The 21,614-nt window shown below is 42.3% G+C and overlaps 1 protein-coding gene across 4 annotated transcripts in view; it reads right to left on the minus strand.

Annotated features, from left to right (window-relative positions):
* pak5 (p21 protein (Cdc42/Rac)-activated kinase 5) overlaps nt 1-21,614 on the minus strand; it is a 63,582-nt gene that overhangs the window by 29,885 nt on the left and 12,083 nt on the right. Inside the window, exons 1-3 of one of the 4 annotated variants that reach the window (XM_070986919.1) lie at nt 9,178-9,376; nt 2,247-2,470; nt 229-273 (exon numbers count right to left, since the gene is read on the minus strand). In XM_070986919.1, coding sequence (XP_070843020.1) covers nt 229-273; nt 2,247-2,470; nt 9,178-9,232 — 324 coding nt within the window. In that variant the 5' untranslated portion in view covers nt 9,233-9,376. Of the gene's footprint in view, nt 1-228; nt 274-2,246; nt 2,471-9,177; nt 9,736-21,614 lie in introns of those variants that run through there. The other 3 variants (XM_070986921.1, XM_070986920.1, XM_070986922.1) reach the window with 3 other exon arrangements.

Genomic DNA, 21,614 nt, shown 5'->3' on the forward strand with positions numbered 1-21,614 from the left:
CCTAAGAAAAGACTTGGCAGAGCGATGTAGTTATGTCATGTGTGGAGTCATTCTCAGTGTTCCTCCCTGTTCCTGCTGACACACCACCTCCACCTGAATGCATGGCAGCAGGCAGCGGAGGAGAGATGTGGAAACAAAAGGTGTGAGAGCGACCAACAAAAAAAATAAACAAGAAGGAAAAAAAAAACAAAGAGGGGTTCAAAAACAGAAGGGAAGAGGAAGTCATACTTTGGGCAACGGCGTTTCGGATGACCGGACTTTCTTGGGAGATATCTGTGAAGAGAGCAAGAGAATTATTTTCTTGTTTCCCCCTCTTCAGAGATATCTCCTGTGGCATATTGCTGTTCTCTGTTACAGGACTTTTGTGGATGTCTGATCGTGTATTTTCCTGTCAGCGGGACCTGTAATTGGTTCCTCTGAGACGAATATATAAGTTAGCGTGGTGATTAATGCTCACAATAGTGCTTTTAGTCTTGTTTTAGATGTGTTCATATGCAGCAAAGAGCTGCAGTGCTTTTAGTCAACCTTCAACACAAAAAATGAGCAATTAGTTAAAAATCGACATGTTTATGGGGCGAATGTTCTATACATACTATCAAGGTCAACAAAAATGGTGTAAGCAGGTGTTGTAACACACACAGGAAAGGGTCCTAGATCTTAAAGCTGAAGGGCAGTGGGTCACATGCAGTATGATGGGACCACAGACAGTACAATGGAAGAGAAGAAACACCACATTTTTAACATGTGTCCCTGCGAAGACCCAGATACAAACTCCAATATCTCAAGTATGCAAGAAAAGGGTCCTAAAAAAAACAGTCCATATGTTCTGCTACAACCCAGAGAAAGGCGCACAGAAATACTTTGTTGGTTTGGTGTGTATCATTAGCTACAGCCCCTTTTCAGTTGATCGAATGTGTCGATGTGATATGTTAAGAAGAGCCAATGAACAACAACACATCAGAGGAGACACTCAGAAGGTTCAGAGACAAGAGGAGACACAGAATCACAGTCACAGGGGAGGTAAGAGGGAGAAATCACACAGCCGGATGGAAAAGAAAATGCATTACGTTTTCTGAGATTGTGACATTATTAAATGGAAAAGTTCAATAAGGTAGTGTCTTTAAAGCTGCATTAAGCAATTTTTTACCAGCATGTGACAAACAGTCAGGTTCTTTAGGCTAACATATTAGCAAACATTGTCCTACTTACTTACACAGTTAATAGAAAAAGCAACAAATGCTGACCAGGCATGTTACAGTAAACGTCATCCTATACTACTGTATGACCACGAGTACATGTGACACAAATATCTCCGTCTTTAGCTGCTGGATGCTCAACTTTCTACATTTCAACCCTGTCCTTCATGCCAGTCCTCTGCCACTTTGCTCTTATGCGTGTGTTGAGACTCAACCCAACACTGCAGTCTGTAACGTGGGCTGATGAAGGGGAACTTCTGCATCAGCTGCTTTAAAGACATCATCACTGGGTGACCTGGCAGAGAGGGAGTGGAAGAAGACCTCAAGCAGGAAAAATGTCTCCCAGTGAGATATGGTGGGTGTTACTTTTTGTTTTACTTTTGTTATAAAACCACTGAAATGTGGCATTTTTGAGAACAGTCATGAAGTCAATAAACTGACTCACTTTTGTTTGCTAATATTAGCAACTAAAAGCTACTGGTCATACACTATCAGACTATGTGAAACTGGGTTGAGCAGGAGTTTATTTTATTGATTGTTTATTAAAAGTTGTCTTTTAGCTTTAATTCTCAGTGAGTTTGGCACTATGAGGAAGTCAATCAGTGCTACTTTAATATCTCAAAATTTGCTAAATGCAGGTTTAAAGCAACATAACGCACAATGATATGACTCAAAGTTCATATACCAGGGCAATCTGAATAGTGTTAAGTGGCCAGATGGCACCAGAGAACTATCTATTTTGCCTGAGATAAAAAAAAAACAACAACTTGTGTAACAAGGATAGAGTGGTGAGATCCAGCAACACTGAAGTGAAAGATATATACAGAGTTATACAGAGTGAGAAGACAAAGGTAGAAAAGTAACAGAAATAGTTTGAGAACAGTGGAGGATAAAAAAAGGAATGTGCAGATAAAAGTTCAAGTAGACGGAGAGAGCAGAGGTGTGGGTGAAGGTGGGGGTGGGAGAGAAACAGAGGAATGAAGAAAGATGAGTGATAAGTCAGAAAATGATAATGATTTGTCCCCAGTTTGATGTCCATTCACACTCTACCTTCATTGGTGCCAGCTGGATGGGGGTGATATAGGAGGGGTCCACCATGGGCTTGGGGCGGTTGGCAGTGTCCGCCAGGAGGCTCTGCCATTGCTGCGGCAGCCCGGTGAACTTCTGCTCCCGCGGATCGAAGCCTGTGTGGACCCGGTGCTCAAAGTTAGATGGAGCTGATATCTCCAGCCGTTTCTTCTTCTTGCCAAACATGCTGGAAAACCCTGGCAAACCTGGCGAAGCAAAGGAAATAGCTGCAGATTAACAGTCTAACTACAGGACCGACTGTTTGACTTCAGTGAAAAAAATACAGAGCTGAAACCCATCACTGCACATTATCTGTGGACTATAGCCTGAAAACTCTTATTTTGAAAGGCAGTGCAAGTTCTTGCCTTTCAGAGGTTTGGCAACTTTGTTTTTCAGTCTTCCTCATTCTGTGCTTCACTTCAGCACTATGACCTCAAATGCATTCATTTATATCTAACTGTGTATGGAAGGTGACACTGCTTCGAGATGAGTGGATGCAGAGTTTCTGTTATTAACGTAGCTTTCCTCTGAAAACACAACAGGTAAGCATTATATGTTCAGTTGCACAGGCCAAAGCACAAGCAAAAACACTCATATGTACGGTTCAAGGCTGTCTTAAGATGCCATTCAGCTGAATCTGTCATGCTTAAACCTTATTTTGCTTTAATGTCATCCATCCATTATCTATACTGCCTATCCCTTTCGGGGTTGCGGGGGGCTGGAGCCTATCCCAGCTACAATGGGCGAGAGGCGGGGTACACCCTGAACCGGTCGCCAGCCGATTGCAGGGCCACATGCAATGACAAACAAACATTCACACTCGCACTCACACCTACGGACAATTTAGAGTCATCAATTAACCTAATGAGCATGTTTTTGGTCTGTGGGAGGAAGCCGGAGTACCCGGAGAGAACCCACGCATGCACGGGAAGAACATGCAAACTTCACACAGAAAGGCCCCGCCTGACCCAGGGATCGAACCGGCAACCTTCTTGCTGTGAGGCACGCGCACTACCTGCTACGCCACCGTGCAGCCCGCTTTAATGTCATTACAGCAGTAATGAGCTCTATTTTTTAAGAGTGGACAGAGACTGCATTGCTTTAACTTAAAATCATTTTTTCTTGACAACACTTTGAACCACCATATGCAATTTTCCCTAATGAGAAAAATAATAATCGCATTTCAGGCTTAACTGCATATGGTGTTCAGACTTTTGATTAATCATCCTCAGTATAAAGCAGCTTGATAAGTATGCCATTAAAAAAAGTTTGGACCCTCCTGCTCAAGTTAACAAGCAAACCTGAATAAGCTCTATAAAACTTGTTTATCTCATGTAAAAATAAAGAATCATTTGTAGAGATCTGGTGCGCAGCAACACTTGGAAGTTGTCTAAATATGCCTCAGGATCTTTCAGTATCTCACAAACCATCTCTGAGCAGCCTTTCAATCCAATTCTGAGCCATACAGATGGCACACTGTGGTGCCCTGCACAGTAAGGAACGTCTATAAATGTATTAACACTTACATACCGCAGCAAACTAAATTACATTTAAAATCAGGCAATATTAAGAGAGATAACTGAACTGATGAGAGCCCTGGTTATCATAAAGTCAGTATCGTAATCAGTTAGGTTTTGCATGCAGAGCCTACAAGCTGCACAGCTGAAGTACCCCAGATACGTCAGACAGATTGCCTGTAACTACCAGTTTTAAACTGAATGTTTGCTTATATTGTGCTGCGCTGTTATGTGCTCTGCAGCATGCTAAGTTCAGCCTCATAATGCTGCAGGACACAACCGAGGAAAGAACAAGCAAAAGTGTCTAAACATGCTAGAAAAACCAAGTGTCCACTTTGATTATGTAACATAAACAAGAAAAAAAAACTGATGCACTGAAGCGAAGAGAAAAAGAAGGAAAATCATGCCAAGTTTAGGATTGTGGGGTTTTTTATGTAAGGTTTGACAGGGATTTAAATACAGTGTGTAGCCATGACCAGAGGCGCATCATGCATGGCAGCTGCTTCTGCCAGTGATTTTACTCCACTACCAAGAGGGACTGTTTGGAAATCCCATTGTGGTATTGGTGGTTTGGGTGGATGCATGATGTCCAGTCATAGCAGCAAAATGTCATGATGTTGTTGGTGTGGCAGTGAATGGAGACTATTGTGTCCTTCCCTTCTAGGAGACATTGTCCTCAGACAAAAACAAAGTCATCCTTCTTCCTCCCCCCCTTCTTATTTTCGCTCGCCCCCTCTGTTATGACTTTTGCGCAGATGTTTTCTGTGCGAGTCCATACCAAACATTCATTCATTCACGTATGTGTAGAGTACATGTGCATCGTGCACAAAACAAACAAACTCTGGTCTCTGCAAATCCAACGGTGGATTTAATGTCTAGATTGTCTAAAGGGGAGAAAAAGCATATGTTGCCCCTGTTTGCATGTGTCAAGTTAGAGCTGGCTGGCCCTGGCATCATCATACAGTATTATAAATATAAATGGTGTTTTAATTGTTTGACCACCTTTGGATGGTTTGAATGTTTTCTTATGTTTTAGAAAAACATAATTAACTAAGCAGTCATTAAATCTATGCAAAGGCATGTGTTGCTGAAGTTGCTGCAATGTAAACCTACTGAGCTGCTAATGTTAGCTTAGCTTTGACTCTTACATACTGTACCAGGTTCAACTGTGTTTGTGTCTAATATGTGTGAATTAGCAGAAGGTTTAGCAAACTGTCAACTCCTGAATAAGACATTAGAAACGTGCTAAACAGTGTTAATGAAGTCTGCATAGCAGTGTGCTAAATCAGGTTTAGTTGAGCAAATGACTAATTGACTTGTCAGTGCTCCCTGAGCTAATGCAATGACAGAAGTCACCAACAAGTTTATTATTTCTGAATGTAACCTTAAATGGACAAGAAAAAATATGTAATGGTGGAAATCTTTCCCAAGCATTTCCCTGCAGGAGAGCAAGACAGACCAAATTAGTGGCCTCAAACAGGAAAGATGGAGAGATAGATGAGAGGGAGAGAGAGCAGGGTATGGGTGGGGGCAGAAGATAAGACAGAAGCAGAGCATGGTTGAGAGGATAAAGAGAGATAGAGAAATGAACAGAAAGAGGAAACAAGGGTAAGAGAAGGAGACAAAAATGTAAAGAGTCACAGAGAGGAGGAAGCTGAGAAGGCTTAAGGCTTTTGTGATGCGTACAGCAGCATCATAGCACAACAGATTATTATGCAGCACACCGCTGCCTTTAGAAAGCTCAATGCTGGATCAAAAAGGTGTTAAGTCATAGATAGAAACCTCATCCCACAGGCATGTTTACACAACTCTGTCCTGTACGCTGCATTCCCTGTCAACCATGGTTTACACTGTAAAGACTCAAGGATGCACTGCATCGACTGCGAGTAGAAATATGGCATTTTTGTAGTAAAAAGAAAAAGACAGGGTTTACGTACAAACCAAAGTAAATCATTTTATATTTATCATGATGTGATCTAAATCCATGTGGGCAAAATAGTGAGATACAACTTTTAACTTGAAAACTGTGAGTCATATGAGTCACGAGAAAACTACATCAAAGTGCAGGATGCATCCAACAAGAACTTCCACGGCAGCATATCACATTATAGCCCTGAAGGAATAAATACAGCTGCTTATAGAGGACTTTTTTCAACTATGGTGTGATCCCACCCACTGAACTGTGTAATTAAAGGACCCTACCAATGGGTTTGCACCGTAAATCCTATGTGCTTACAACCTACATTTCAATTTCCATTACAATTTATGCAAGTGCTAAAATATGGTTGCATGCTTTGGCACATAATTGGCTCTAATGAAAGGTGTAAGCAGATGTTTGTCTTAAACACGCAAAGCCACTGGGTTGGTCCTTTAACTAACACAAAGGTAGGTCATTTAAAAAAACACGATTGTTCTTTGTCTTTCTCCCGACCCATCACATGGTCTGATTCACAAAAACACATGACGTAAATACTCTCCACAGGTGTCCCCTTAGATAACAAGCAAGAACAAATGCCTTCATCTTTTCCATTTTTATGCTGAGCTGCAAATCTCTTATGCAACGCCAACATGTCAGCAGCCCTTTTGGCTGGTGTCCACTTAAACCTGCACGAATCGACCTGAGGTTTCTGACCTTGTTTCTGTTTTCAGAATATGTACACGAGTTGGCTTCTACAAGATGAAACACTGACATGTAGGCATTACGCTGATTAGAGATGACATTCTCAAAATAAAGACAAAGCCAAGGATAAAGCCGAAAAACATCCTGGGAGAGGAACAGTCGGACAGAAGGCAGCGCTCAAATATTTTGTAAATATCGACTGCAAAGTTGTCTTCCGCAGTCACCACAATGTAGCACACAGTGACTAAACAGGGCTTGATCGCAGTCTTGCACTGAATCATCAGCTGACACACGCGGCAGCTGAAGCCCTTGTTACCTTAGAGCAATGTACAAACAAAAACAAAAATACCATAATGCCACATCCAACTAAGGGCAAGATTTGAAGTGCAGCGGAGTGCATAATTATACAAGTATCTGTGGTCTGTTAGCCCACTAGAAGTTTGGGGAAGTTTGTAGGTGTACTCCAACCAGGCTAGCTTTCAAAAAGCCAAAGACAACAATGTATTCCTCTGCTGTGACCTAAGCTGCAGACATCAGCATGCCCAGCTAACTAGTTAAATATTTAGAGTAGCAATCTTTCCATTATTTCTAAAGGCAAGCGGCATGTCAATAGCGAGCTATATACATTTGTGCAGTTACAGATTCATTTAGAAAAACACCTGCTCAGAAATAACCTGCTCGAACAGAAAGCTGAACTCACTGAGCAGTCGATTAGCTTGGGCTCGACAAGAGAGATGTTGCTGTAAAACTTTAATTCAATGACAGGCAAAACTGTTTTTGGGATGCCATCTTTCACCCTTTCTGTGGTCTGTAAGCAGCTATAGAGTAGATGCAAACCCCTGACCTAGATGGTACTCTTAGGAATGAGATTATTAAAAGCTAGCAGGGCTTAAGTCGTCTAGGCCAAGCTCAACTGCTAAGAAACACAACAACACGTGCGCACACACGTACACACCGCTCAATGCATGTAAGGCAGCAGATGGAGGTGCATGTTTACGCACTCACACAGTCCAAACTTACTCCTGCAGAGCTTTTAGCAGCTGCCCTCTCACTACATTGGAAACAGGTTTGGGCTGAGATGTACTTGAAGTGTACATGCCTCTGGGAATTGCCTCCACGCAGAGGCCAGAGGAACTACTCGCTGCACAGCTTCTCATGGCTGCCACATAAGCACCTCTTGAGCTGTAATTTATGGGCAGATTGTAAAGCACTTTGTGAAGTTTCAGACTAATGCCTGCAAGGTTATTCTGCCAAAGAGTAACAATGTCACTCTGATGAGAAATCGCACCTAGTAATATATGGCAGAGATTATGAAACTCCATTAATCTAGGTGTGTAAGACTGGAGTGAGTTGTGGCTGTGTGTGTGTCTATCTGTGAGTGTGTTGCATGTGCTCTCACTCATAAACCACAGCTCTAAGGGCTCTGGAGCTGAGTGAAGCTTGAATTACTAAGAATGCATGTTTTTCTGCCACACAAACATGTTCCCTTTAAATGCGTCAAAGCAATATATTTTGATGTCACTGTCACATTAATTTGTTGCTGTTACAAGACACATTACATAACCACACGTTCGCGTACACAAACCACTGGTTTAACATGCTGCACGCACAAAACAGTGAGATGTTCAGCTATGCATAGACATACGCCGACACACGCGAATTACATTTGTTTCACACTCCACATAGACACAGATATACACCAGCACACTAACGCACACATACGTAAAGGGGAGACTAGTTGCAGGGCAGAGATCCTGACTCCCAGGCTGATTTGTCTCAAAGCCATCTGTCACCATCTGAACCTCCACAGGCAGTTCCCCTTTTGTACAACAACACCTAAACACATGCATACACACACACACTTTACCTGGAACCTGCCCCACACTACAGCAGACTCTGCATGTGTGTGTGTTGGTGCCTGTATATACACTATTTCTATTTTTGGTTCCTAAGCCCATGTTAGCACTCTGCAGCAGCATGATGCATTCATGTGTTTTCCAAACACCACATTAAATTTGTCTCGCTTAGATTGTAATTTCGAAGCATAAATTGGTATTGAGATGCAGAACATTGACTCCTGCACAAATATGCAAATAAATTTCATACATAATTTAAAATCTAACATGAAAAGGACACAAGTTGCCTCTGATAAACAAGTTGAGGGAGGGGTGCTCTGCTTCATTTGCCACTGCGGGGAAGAGGAGGAGCTCCTAATTTAATTAAAAGGTCAAATGTTTCACAGGCAAAAACCAAAACCTGATGGCATTTTGCTCAAGGTGTTCTCCTGTTCCCCTATTCCTGAATGCAGGTTTGAGTGACAGAAAAATGAATAAAGTGAGGCAAAATTTATTCCTTCGTCCTCATCAATAGTGTCTTGGTTCTGTTATCCTTCGCCTCTTTTGTCCTGGTCTGCTTTGTTGTGTGCTGTTCAATTCTGTCTTATTTGCATCCACTTGTTCTCTCCAGACCTTATTTCTTCAGACAATTTAATTGTGCTCAAGAACTGTTTACACATACATGCATTTCACCTTCCATTCCCCATAGATGGATTTGTAGAGCAGTAAACAACCTCTGTTGAAGCCGATGTTTTTTAGCATTTGCGGTGTTTACAACACGCTGACAAGCTTGAAACATCTCTCATTCAAATCATGTTAAAAGACCAGGGATGGTCAGGCCACTGCAGCATGTTGAATTAGCTCTGATGATGTCTCTAATCTTTGTACTTTTCCATTTTTATTTCAGCGTACAAGTAAACTCATTAAGGTGCTGCTCCTACCTGGCAAAAAACGGACGGTATCTTTCAACCAATCAAAGTGCTCTGGATAAGCCATGGCGAGACAGTCCAGGACAATCAGAGCTTCCTCAGATGTTGCGCTTTGATGTCAAATTACACTCCTGATAAATCCATTATGCGCCTCAATTTTCTCTCAACAAAACATGAAACAGTGAGTCCCCTGCCTGAACCATGATCACTGAATGATTCCCTGGAGGAGCGACACTTCACTGAAGTTATCGAATTGACAAATCAGGTCAGATTCCGGACCCTCTGCAGCCCCCAGCGAGCTGCTACTACTACTGCTAGCCTGCTGCTGCTGCTGTTGCTGCTATGACTCTCCCTGCCTGCATGCTCTGATAACTCCCGATGTGAGAAGCACAGGGCACAAAAAAGTGCCTACGCCAGCAGCCTGGACCAAGGCACGGCCAGACAGCTTAAGCCCGGACCCATCCCATTTCACTTTCATTGTTTGTCTAACTGGGTTTAACCAGCCGCGTCCCAAACTGAGCACCCTCTGACCTTCACTGTCCTCCTCTCACTTGTCTGTCTGTCAACAGTGCTGCAAAAACAACAGGGAGAGTAAGTGTCCTCTGTGTTCCCACAATCCACAGGATGGTGTTTGTGTCCTGGCTGCCCTGTCAAACACACAAACTCCCACCGATGCCACTATGTGTGGATATCAACTTTAGTGTCAAGTGCTGCACCACCAGGCGCCCTATCACTGCCTCTTTCACAGAGAGGAGGACAGATAGTGTGACGGAGGAGATAAGATGGAAGAAAGAGAGGCAAACAGCTGGTCCAGTCAGCGGCTGTGACAGAGTCTGGCCGTCTGCCGATGCTAAGGGGACATTCAGCGGTGGCAGCCAGGGACGGGCCCTGTGCTAAGGGCAAACACACACTCAGACAAGCAGTGCAAGGCTGTCAGGATTACATTGGATGTATTTTCCCTCACAGACAGACAGAGACAGAGAGGGAGAGAGACTGTGTGTGTGTGTCGGTGATATGAAATATTCAGTGGCAAACAAATACACACACACACAGGACAAATGATCAACTACCCGCCCACAGAATTTCTATTTTTTGAGGTTTTGACTGTTTTATGTTATAAAACCCACAAACATCAGCGCAAATGAGCTGTGAAACATTCCAGTGAGTAAAACATGAGAAATTCAAGGTAGAAGTCAACTGTGTCTGTAACATCAAAATACCCAAACACTCTTCCTGAAGTTCAGACTATATAGACAGTTTCAGTATTTTCATAATGTACGTGAGCATGCTACTGAACGGGAACCCCACACAGACGTTTAGCTGACGTTCAGTGAAGACCTTCAGGGGACGTTCTGGGGACGTCTTTTTGTTTGCTGGGGTGTGTGACTGGCTCTGTCCATAGAGCAGCACACTTTGCGTCACCTAGGATGCAAAATGTAGATAAACATAGTTATTCAGTGCCTTTTTATTTGGTAGTAAACTTGCGTTTATGTTCGTAATGACTAAAAATAAAATCCTGAAGCGTAAATAAATGCTTCAGCTCGTGGTTACGCCGGTGAGACACAGGTGAGATGCAAGCCTGCACAGAGCCGGTGCCAACAGCTGCATCGATTAAAACATATCTGTTGTGTGAGCTGAGCGAGCAGGAAAAATGCATCTGATAAAGCTTGTCAGCAAAATTTCTGTCAAAATCAGTCATAAGGAAAGCTGACATTACCATAAAGACCAGCTTATGCTGAAGCTATAGTACTGACACATTATAAATACAATCCAAAATATAACCATAATCTATAGCCTATAATGCTAGCTGAACCTCTGCGGCTATTAAAGTGAAAGTAACGCAAGAGTAGTGCAATCAGTTACACATTAATCTACACAGACAGTAATACTGAAATGAAAATAAATGTTAATATGTAAAATATTACATTGTGAAAGTAACTTTGCCAATACTGCTAGCAACACGTGCTGTTCATGACAGGGCCTATGGCACAGTTTAGCTAAGATATTATGTCAATACTGTAGGATATCTGAAAATCCCCAAGCAGAGACAGATCTTATTATTGTTTCAGTTCATTGCATAATGATCTTTTACTGTGTGGATTGCATTCACTGTCAACTGTGTTGTGACATCCTTTGACACATCTCTTAAGATGGCGCTGCACGAGTGGCAGCTAGTTGTTTTGTGCATTTCTCGTGTTTTCTGTCACAAGTCCTGGTCGACCGTGCACGCTTATGGATGTACAACTGGTGAGACTTGTGATTTGCTTTTTACTCCTCTGGACCATCTAAAACAACATTGGGAGATCCCTTTAGCCGCAGCTCCACTGTTTACACTCGGGGACAGCGGTTAGCGCTGTGCAGCACGAACATACTACCAGTGGAAAGACAAGAGATGCCCGCGGAAATAAGGAGAAGGAGGAGGCGATGCAGAGATGGGGCAAAGTGCCGTGACAAGAAAAGACGGGACAAACCATCTATACCATCTCGTGGTATGGTGAATGTGAGATCTATCCCCAATAATGTGGAATAGCTAATGGTGCTAACCAGACTGCAGAGGGAGTACTGGGAGTGTAGTATCATGTGCTTCACAGAGACTTGGCTAAACGAACTCACATCGGACTCACGTGTTCTTTTGAATGGATTCAAATGCTGAGAGCAGACAGGAAAATGACGGAGAGCGATAAGAGATGCTACACCAGAGACAACAGAACACTGGACTTACTGTGTGCAAATACAAAGGATGCTAACAGTTCCTCCCGCCTCGCCCCGCTGGGCTGTTCCAATCACAACCTGGTTCATCTGCTCCATGCATGCATACCTTTGATGAATAAACAACCACCAACCATCAGGTATGTGAGAAGATGGTCAGAGGAGTCCAGTGAGGGACTGCTTTGACTCCACTGACTGGGATGTGTTGTGATGTCCATGCGGGGAGGACACTGACAGTTTGACAACCTGCATTACAGACTACATTAATTTCTCTGCCTGAAAGCCCTACTGAATGAAAAGAAGAGGGTCTTCAGATCAGGGGGACAAAAACGAGGAGGCTGCAGAGTTGTTTTTTGATTTTCTATTTTGTATTTTTTATTCCCTTGTATGTCTCCTTTGTATATTCCCGCTACTTTTGCTGCAGCCTGTAACACCCTAATCTCCCCTACAGGGGATTAATAAAGTGTTAACTTATCTTATCTTATTTTACACAGAGGTCACAGGGTGGAAGGTTCAATCATTCAATAAAAATCATCAGTACATTATTTAATACAGTGCAGGCCTGCAACTGACAAATATTTCCACTATTGATCAATCTGACAATTAAATGCTTGGTCTATAAAAAAAAAAAAGAAAACAATGAAAAATGCCCCAAATCCTCCAGTAGTGCTCAGGGTGACATCATCAAATGTATTACTTTGTCTGACTAATGGTCCAAAACCCCAAAATAGTCCATTTTCAGTCATGTGCTACAAACGTAAGTCACAAATTCTCAAATTTTAGTTCCTGGAAGCATCAGATGTTTGGCATCTTTGCTTGTTAAAGACTTAAATGATTCAGCGATTATCCAAATATTTGTGTCTAATCTTATGGCAACTGACCAAGCAATTAATCGACTAATCATTGCAGTGCTAAAATGCTAAAATAATATGAAATCTTCTTGCCTATCTGTGGTTTGTGGAGTTCTGATATCAGCCCTCTTGGCCACAAAGCTGCTAAAACATTATGGGAAGAGAGCATGTGTTTGATGGTTAAAAGACTTGAGCAGCAGACACACCCCTCCACAAGTGCTACTGGATATAAATACACATGCCACCTTCAAGGGTCTTATCCAAGCAGTCAGTCTCTCTCTCTTTCTGCCAAACACAAACACATGCAGAGGGGTAATGCAAGTGCTCTGGAGGTGGGGAGCTGCAGGGACAGCTGCAGACTAAATAGAGACGGAGACAACTAGAATTATGGCAGTTGAGGCTGATTTGGCTATGCTAAGTACCCCACTCTTTAAAAGCATCGATGTGGCACCACAGCTAATGGGTGGCTACATCATAACTGTCACAAGATGAACGCTTGTTAGAGAGATAAATGATAATATGATGATAATTCCTGCAAAGTATTTTAGCGCAAAGTGCAGGCTGTCTTTGGAGGTGTGATGTTTAGCAACATCAAAATTACTGCAAAAAACAGTCAGAGGTTTTGTGAAAGGGAGGATATCCAGTTCAGACGCCGTCTTCTCTCACTGATCTCTCGCTGTCGAGTGAGGGGATCGGCTTAAGTTGTTGCTATCTCCTCATGTGGTAACATAATGGATGAATATAGCAGGGAGGGGGCGACTCTGGGAGGTACTGAGCAATCAGGAGAGTTGTCTTAATGAGATCTCTGCAGTCTTGAGGACAGAGGAGTGTGTGTCGCACTCTGAGAAAGAATGTGTGCACATGTGTGCACATGTGCATGCGAGCAGCTGTGTGTCCCAGCACAACGACAGAAACTCAAACTCACTAAAAAAAAGTCTCTGGTAGTGTATTGATGAATTTCATGTGGCTCTAAGATGAAATCTCACGGGAGGATTCAGAATGTCTTAGCATGTCTGCCTCATGAAGAAGAGGCTCGTGCTTTTACACATCAAATGAGAGACCAGGATTTTGTTAAAAGGGGAATGGCTGACCAATGCTGTCCATCCATTTTCCACCACTTATCTGGCTCCCGTTCTTCTGCTGGACACTTTAGTTAGATTAGCCCAGTAGATAAACCCAGACATCCTTTTCCCCAGCCACATCCTCCAGCTCCTCCCGAGGCGTTCCCTGGCTGTATGGAATATGTCATCCCTGCAGCATGTTCTGGGCCTGCTTCCAGTTAGCAGTGCCTGGAATACTATCACAGGCCTGCCAGCCACTTTAAACGTGAAGGAGCAGCTTTCACTCCCATGCATCCCAGCTCCTAACCCCATATTTGTTTACCTTTTGAAAAATTGGCCCCGTTCAAAGTTTGCCAAATTAACTATCAGCTATTTTTGATTGTCACCACAGATAATCATCACTGGATTACCTTGATAATGAAGAATACTGCAAAGACAAGCCCTGGAGTTACAAGGAGAATAGTTTTTCTATGATTTCTATGAGTGCTCAGATTTGAGTTAGGAATCCAAGAATAAGCACGCTTTTTGTCGCGAATTGCAGACAATCAAGCACTAATGGTTTTAAAGTACCTTATTTGCCTCCATGAGCTGAGCGCCACATCCACTGCTGCAGCTCCAACTGATGACCAAGTTATGGATCATAAGTGGGCCAAATCATCTGAATACACTAGAATAAACCTGTTGTTTTCAGACCATCAGCACACACCTGTTCCTTTCATTTGAAACAGGGTTTGCCTTGTGTCTCGTGACTTTTACATTCACTCCACTATTCAATAAAAAGAAACTTGGGGGGCAACAAATTGTAATTTACCTATTTCCTACCACGTTTTTCTGCAGCCAGCACATATTAGTGAAAGATTATGTTTTTCAGTTCTCCAGTGATGCATTGTTTCCCTGCAACCCACCTCCTGGTCCGAGCCCAGACTTTAAAATATGCAGCTTTCCAACACATTTCTTCAGAAAGAATTTGCAGGGTTTTGAGATTTGGAATAATAACACAATGACACAACAAACAATAAGCTCCAGACTGGACCAAAAGGTACAACAAATACTACAGCAAGAAGGATTTTTATAAAAGTGTACACAGTATGTACAATAATATATCTTCTCTTAACACCTGTTGCTGTTTCTTGTGGTTTAGTTATTTACACACAGTCCAACATGCTGTATATCTTAGCCAACAAGCAAAACTATTCATATCTATTCAGTGCATCAGAGCCCTGACGCTGATAAAGAATGAAGGAATAACCATTTCTCAGTCCCGCTGTCAACATTATCAAGCACGTGAAAAGGAGTCTTGGCCATATGGTATTAGTTTCAGTGCCTCCGGGCTAACATCTGTATGCAGACATCGTCCACAACCAGACTGAGGAGACAAATGTTTCTTTTTTCAAATCTGAAAGAAGCCTTTTCATAGAAGCGGTCAGACACAAAGAGAACGATTGGCAACACTGCAGGGCACTCTGCGACTATTTGTTTATGTTAGCATCTGGGTGTGTGTGTGTGTGTGTGTGTGTGTGTGTGTGTGTGTGTGTGTGTGTGTGTGTGTGTGTGTTTGGGTGTGTGTCTATGTGGATTTGTGTATTGTCAGGTATTGATGCCTAGTGCACCACAGCCGTAGTGGATGCGTTTATATAATGTCAGAACAGTTAAGACGCTGTACAGGAAGCGACGGCAGATGATGATCTGACTAAATGGTATCCGGCGAAACAACACAACTTTCTCCTCTTTTCAATAAGTGCTCAGTGTTTTTTTTTTTAATCTATTAATATGTAATGCTGACTGAGCCTTCCCTGTTATTACCTGCCTGCACTGTACATATTTACCCACAGTGTAAAAGTACCCACCATCCTCCATTAGGTTTTATCACTGCTGCTGACTTGCTCCAGTGCACATTATCAAGTATTCAAAAGGTGTTAAGAGCAACAGACTGCAGCTAGCTCTGCTCCTGAGTTAACGGTCAGGCTAAGTGAGCGGGGCAAAGAAAGGTCACAAACCTCCTGAAGCACTCACACTTGGGGGATGACTTACAATCTGTATCTCAATGCCATTCTTTATTGGAACTGCTGGGATTAAGTGCCTTGCTTGACTCACTGTTCCCAACTGTCCCACAAATTTAACCCAATCACCCCCAAGTCTCCAGGTATCTATGATTTGATGATTTCAAGATGTATTGGTTGAGGCCACTAAAATAATGTTGAAATAAAGGTTATGTACCACATAGAAGTATGAAAACTTCAATTTCCAACCAGGTTTATTCTGGTTTCAACATAGATACCGAGACACATCAAAATCCTCACTTACTGCGTATACATGACACAGTACATTCACAGCAGCTGTAAAAACAAATTTAAAAAAGTCTACATCAGAGTCAAATATGTGTTGATCAGGAAAGCCTGATCAATCAATAGACTGACATACATGGAATTTGTTTTTAGGTGACGCAAAATCATTTTTTCCTTTGATAATCCTGTTCAAAACACATGTGATGTCAATATTAAAAGGCATGTTTACTGGAAGAAGTGTATTAAAAAAATACTGTACATTAGCGTTAATGATTACTATTTTAATAAGTAATTCATCATCTGTGACCATTTGTGCTTGAAAAGTAACCCACAGCCTACAGGTCATGACCATTAAAACATCTGTGCTTCCTGCTGGTGGTTTTCTGGACTAAAAGCACTCTGTTCTTTGAAAGCCTCCTCCTTTCCACCCCATTATCTACACAAGAATGTTAAACCTTGACTTAATCGTTCATTATTGATAGCTCGGCAAGAAGCCTTCCCTCCCGGTGTTATGGGAAAATGGTTAAGGCTGAGATGTAAAAGATGTGGGTTGAGCATCTGTGGAGCCAGCCAGCGCACGGTGTGGCTGCTTGTTTATGTGTGGGACATATTGTTATGTAGAAATGTTGCCCGGCTGAAAACTGCTGGAGCAAGGTGTGCGTTAAAGTGGACGACCCAGCACATTTCCTGCATGCTAGAGCAAGTGTGTGGATAAGGAAGTGTGTATATGTGTGTGTGAGCCAAGGTGCTTACAGAGTAGGAACAAGACAGCTATAATGAGGTCAAAACAGTCTTTTCTATGTGAACAACATAATCTTTCACAATTGACCATTCTCTAAGCCCCATGCTCTTTAGCTAATGTCGCTACACCTGTCACGCTATCCATCCTAGCACGGTGCATATGCAGGTTACAGTGATAACAGTACCGCTAGAAAGTCTTTATTTTTGAAACAATGGCTGCATGATTTCAGTGGTAGACAAATGACGGCTTCTCATTTCTAAACATCTGCATCAATTTTATGGCTGAAATGACCGCCTTGCTTGCAGATTTTACAGTTTCAGATGGAGCACTACTGCATATGTGTTTGACAAATGTAATGGTGTCTCGGATAATAAGTTTGGCTATGGCTGAAATGTAAAGTGACAGAGCTGCTAATTATCCACATCCTGATACAGTAGCAACCAGGACTAGCTTCCACACAGTCGGCAAACGCTCCATAGCGAATGTGCTATTGTGAACAGGGCCTTTTTTGGTTATTTTTACATAATCCACAACCCCACAAAACGTAGTTAGATAATAAAATGTTCCTGGCTGGCCTTGGAAGTAATGCTAGGTTACTAGTGTAGCTAATGAGCTTGTTAAATGGACAGGCCAATGTTCACAACTTATTTGAAAGAAGCTATACACAAAGTTTAATCCTTAAATCCTTCCTTAAACTTTTGCTAATTGCTTTTTTAAAATTAAGCACGTGAGGAATATGAATACTTACGACTGCTAAGCTATAATCGTAAAATTGCCATTTAGGGCGAGGGTTTAGCGAATGATCAACTGATAAGCGAGACACCTTCTCATTTGACAGCTTTTCTGTCTGAAAAACAACAGCGCAGTTTCCATGTGTGAGACTGGTATGGCAGGGGTCATGCCTCTGTAAAAGCTGGGGCAAGGCCTGCTATTTATGAGCTGGATAACATGGCTCTGACAGCATATCAATCCGTCACATTTCAGCCAAGGACACCAAGAAAAATGTCAGCTTTGACAGATGATGCAGCCTGGGATTTTCACCATAACAGCAGAGGACTATGCAGTTTACACCACTGCTCCAAGCCACTTCTAGTATAACTATTAATCCGCAGAAAGCCCCACACATGCAGCAGAGGCCGCAGTGTGACCTCATTTAAAGAGTAAAAGGTCATGTGACCATGTACTTGTGGACAGAGAGGAAAAAATAGAGAGCATGAGGAAATAGGGGAATAATATGGAGATAACGCTCTGCAAGCAAGCGGGTGAATCAGGACATCTAGATCTTGATTTTGCAACAATGACCATAAAGAAAGAGCCTTAACTGCCATCAGTTCATTCGACATAGATCATGATTTACAGCCGTTGTTGACCTTGTTGTCTATGCTAGCAGCTGGAGTTAAATCCAGCATTGTTTGACACTACTACAGCTTACATACACAATAGGCATCATTGAACCATTTTCAACAATTCCCGTGTCCAGCAGCATTACCAGCCCTTCATGGAGTGCCAGTTTTGGTTGAGGCCAGGAACAATCAGTCCCTGGGGGTATACTTTTATCAATGAAGTTGTGGTTCCTGAGGAATGGCCACTACTTGCCTAACTGTTACCCAAACCTTAACCCCAGTCTTCACCCTAAAATTTAATGATTTACATTATGGGGTCCTGCATTTGGTCCCAACAAGTATGGCAAGTCCCCACAATGTGACTGTATGAACAGATTTATGTCCCCACAATGTGAGTAATACACGGGTACACACACACGCAGACACACACACATACAATACAAGGGGTTATCTCAACAACACAGCCCAGTATGACTCACAGCTCCACCATTAGCCCAACCATGGGAGAGGGAAGATAAGTCTGGCCTACAAACAGAGCAGTTATACTTATAAAACATTGATCGGACCTCCACTACAGTCTGTGGACCAATCATCTGCCTCCCTTCCCTCTTAATCCCCTCCCCCCCACTGTCCATTCTCTCTGTATGATGCTTGCATCCCACTGCCTCCTCTTCCACCCCACTTGTCTTTAGCTGCGAATGGTAGATGGGAGCTTATACCTGTTGACCTACATTACCACTGTCTTGACAGGCCTGAACAGAGGTATGTTGCTTCTGTCCTATTTGAGAGCACAGTAATGTATAGGAGAAGGGTCATCCTTTGACTAAACTATCTGGGTTCAATGAAGTGCATTCTGTATGATCGTAAGCAGACAGCCATGCTTTTTCTTTTTAACAGCAAAATTTGTGAACAATCAATCAATGAAGTGCTGAACAATTAGCAATGTGTCTATGGCAGTCACACTAAACAGAAGACCATTGGGACAAGCCTTCCATTGGCCACGGTATTCTGGTGTCTAAACATAAATACTGCATGCACTCAAGCTAACAAGTGAGAAATTTCCATTTTAATCACATTTATGCATGTCTGCTGACTGATTATCAAGACAGTACACTTAGCTATGTGCAAAATACACCACTATTATTAAATGCCCTCCAGCAAGTAGTATAACCAAGCAAAGAGAAGAAAGTGTGCTATAATCTGTTAGCCTACTGCTAGCAGGTAAGATAATGCTGCAGGAGGTGAATGATTCTGAAGTGAGAGCTAGGCAGGACTGCAAGTTTCAGCCAACAAACAGTCTATCTATGGCTCCATCTCATTTTGTAATGTTTACACCCGACCTGATTAAAAGATAACAGACAGTTATTCAGACCAGTTATCTGCATGCTCTCTCACACACTTGATGCCACAGTGGCAGCTGTAGGACAGTGAACATTGCCAGCACCAGCACCCTAAAAATGTTGACCCACATTTCGCTGACTTTCATATGGGGAAAAACTATCTGCTGGAACTATGTGAAAACAAGGTCCAGTGCCATTTATGAACAGAAAGTCAATGCTCACTGATTTCAGTTTGTTACAAACAATGCTCCCCACAGGCTCCATCTGCTGTCTGACATACATATATCAGAATAATATCGGTTTTTGCAAGACATTTCTTCAGTTGTGGCACAGTGTAAAGACAGGGTAAAGATTCAGAGTGCAGAAATATGAAACTGTCTACTGAGACTGTAACGTCTACATAACATAAATACCATGTATCAAACATACTGTGTGATATATGTCAGTGGATTTGGCGTGAGCAAATATTGGAGAAGTCAGAGAAAAACGTTTGTATCAGCATTGAGAAAAGACAGCCAGTGGCTACTGTATCAGCTCTATTGATCTAACAAACTTCTATTCAATTTAGGCCTGGCTCAAAATAACAATACAGTCACTCAGCTCAGACTAACAACTAAGCTGCAAACTCACCCAGCTTCAAAAAACAGCATCCAATTCAGCAGCACTCAATAAGACACATCTGCATCCCTCCGAAGTCCCTTTCATCTTGGGAAGGTAATGCTGATGTTCACTTTACTTTTGTCTTTGAAATATTCCCTTTGATTTCAGCAACCTTGCTTTTCTCTAAAAGAGCTTCAGCCCTTTGTTTCCCGAATGTTCTGTTAAGTTTGTGTCGACACTTTGATGAATTGGTACAGGTTGACACATTATTACATTATATACAGCTGCATTATCGAGCTGCAGAAATGAAATGTATTTGTATGGTGACGTCAATACTTTAAAAGGGTAAACCTTAATGAGATAATCACCAGAGGTCAATGGTCAAAAATATCATCACAAACTGACCTGCATGTGTATGGTGACAATACTAGTTCATTGCTGAAAAGCAAACAAATAGAGACAGACATGAAAGAGCCAATGAGCGCAGACAGACCTACTGTGTCCCATGTTGAGCAACTGCATCAATAAATAAATAAGAACAAGTACTGAACCTGCTCCATTGATGCAGAGACAGGTTCATTTTGAGGTTTGTGCCAACAATGAAATAAAGTTGAGTAGTAAAAGCTGAAACAAACATTTGTGGACTAACAAAACCTGTTCTCTATCCAGAGTCTCTAGAGCATGACACAAAACATCTCTTTGTATTCTGGAATATAAAGCAAACAGCATCTGTAAGTTGTTTTCTGTGAAACATCTGAGTAGTGCAGTAGCAGTCAAAACTGCAAAAGCTGATCATTTTGACCACATAAAAGTTTTGACTGGTCTCCTGACTACAGAGTCTTGTGTGTATGTGAAGTAGGAAATATATCCTGTCTTCTCTCTACCACTAAAAAGCTTCTGAGCTAAAGTGGGCTGCTTGGCAGTGGTGGATTGGGGTGTGAAAGGATGACATGCATCCAGTGGAGATGCTCTCATCAGCAGATCTCAGCTGCACAGAGTTTGAGGCTCAGCCGCTGACTCATACCAATCCACATGACTTCACACACTGATGCTCACCGATAACATGCCGGGATTAGGGCCACCGTGTGTCGATATGTGAGTTTGTACATGAATGTATGAGTGTGAGTCTGAATGCTAGTCTCAGGCCTAAGATCCGTGGAAAAGCTACTGATATGCACATCCCATATACCCACTGATTCCTGCCAGTAGCACCCACCAGCAGCTATGTGACCGCATTCCACTGAGTGTCTGTGGTGCTAGTTCCCAATCTTGGGCGTTGGGACCCACCTAAGGAGTTGCAGTATGAATCCAAGGCATTGCAAGATGCACTAACTTTGTATAAAGAGTGAAAAAAATGTCCTTTAAACCTCTCATAATGGTACTGAAGTGTGAAAGGAGTAAAGGATTTTTCTGTATCTTTGCTTTGGCTCTAACTCCCCTGCTTTACTTGCTGTATCCCAAGAAAAAGAAGTAGGAGCAGATAATACAGTCAGAGGCTGTTAAAATCAAATGCGGAAC

The sequence above is a fragment of the Chaetodon trifascialis genome, chromosome 19, assembly GCF_039877785.1.
Source record: "Chaetodon trifascialis isolate fChaTrf1 chromosome 19, fChaTrf1.hap1, whole genome shotgun sequence".
NCBI classification, from domain to species: Eukaryota; Metazoa; Chordata; class Actinopteri; order Chaetodontiformes; family Chaetodontidae; genus Chaetodon; species Chaetodon trifascialis.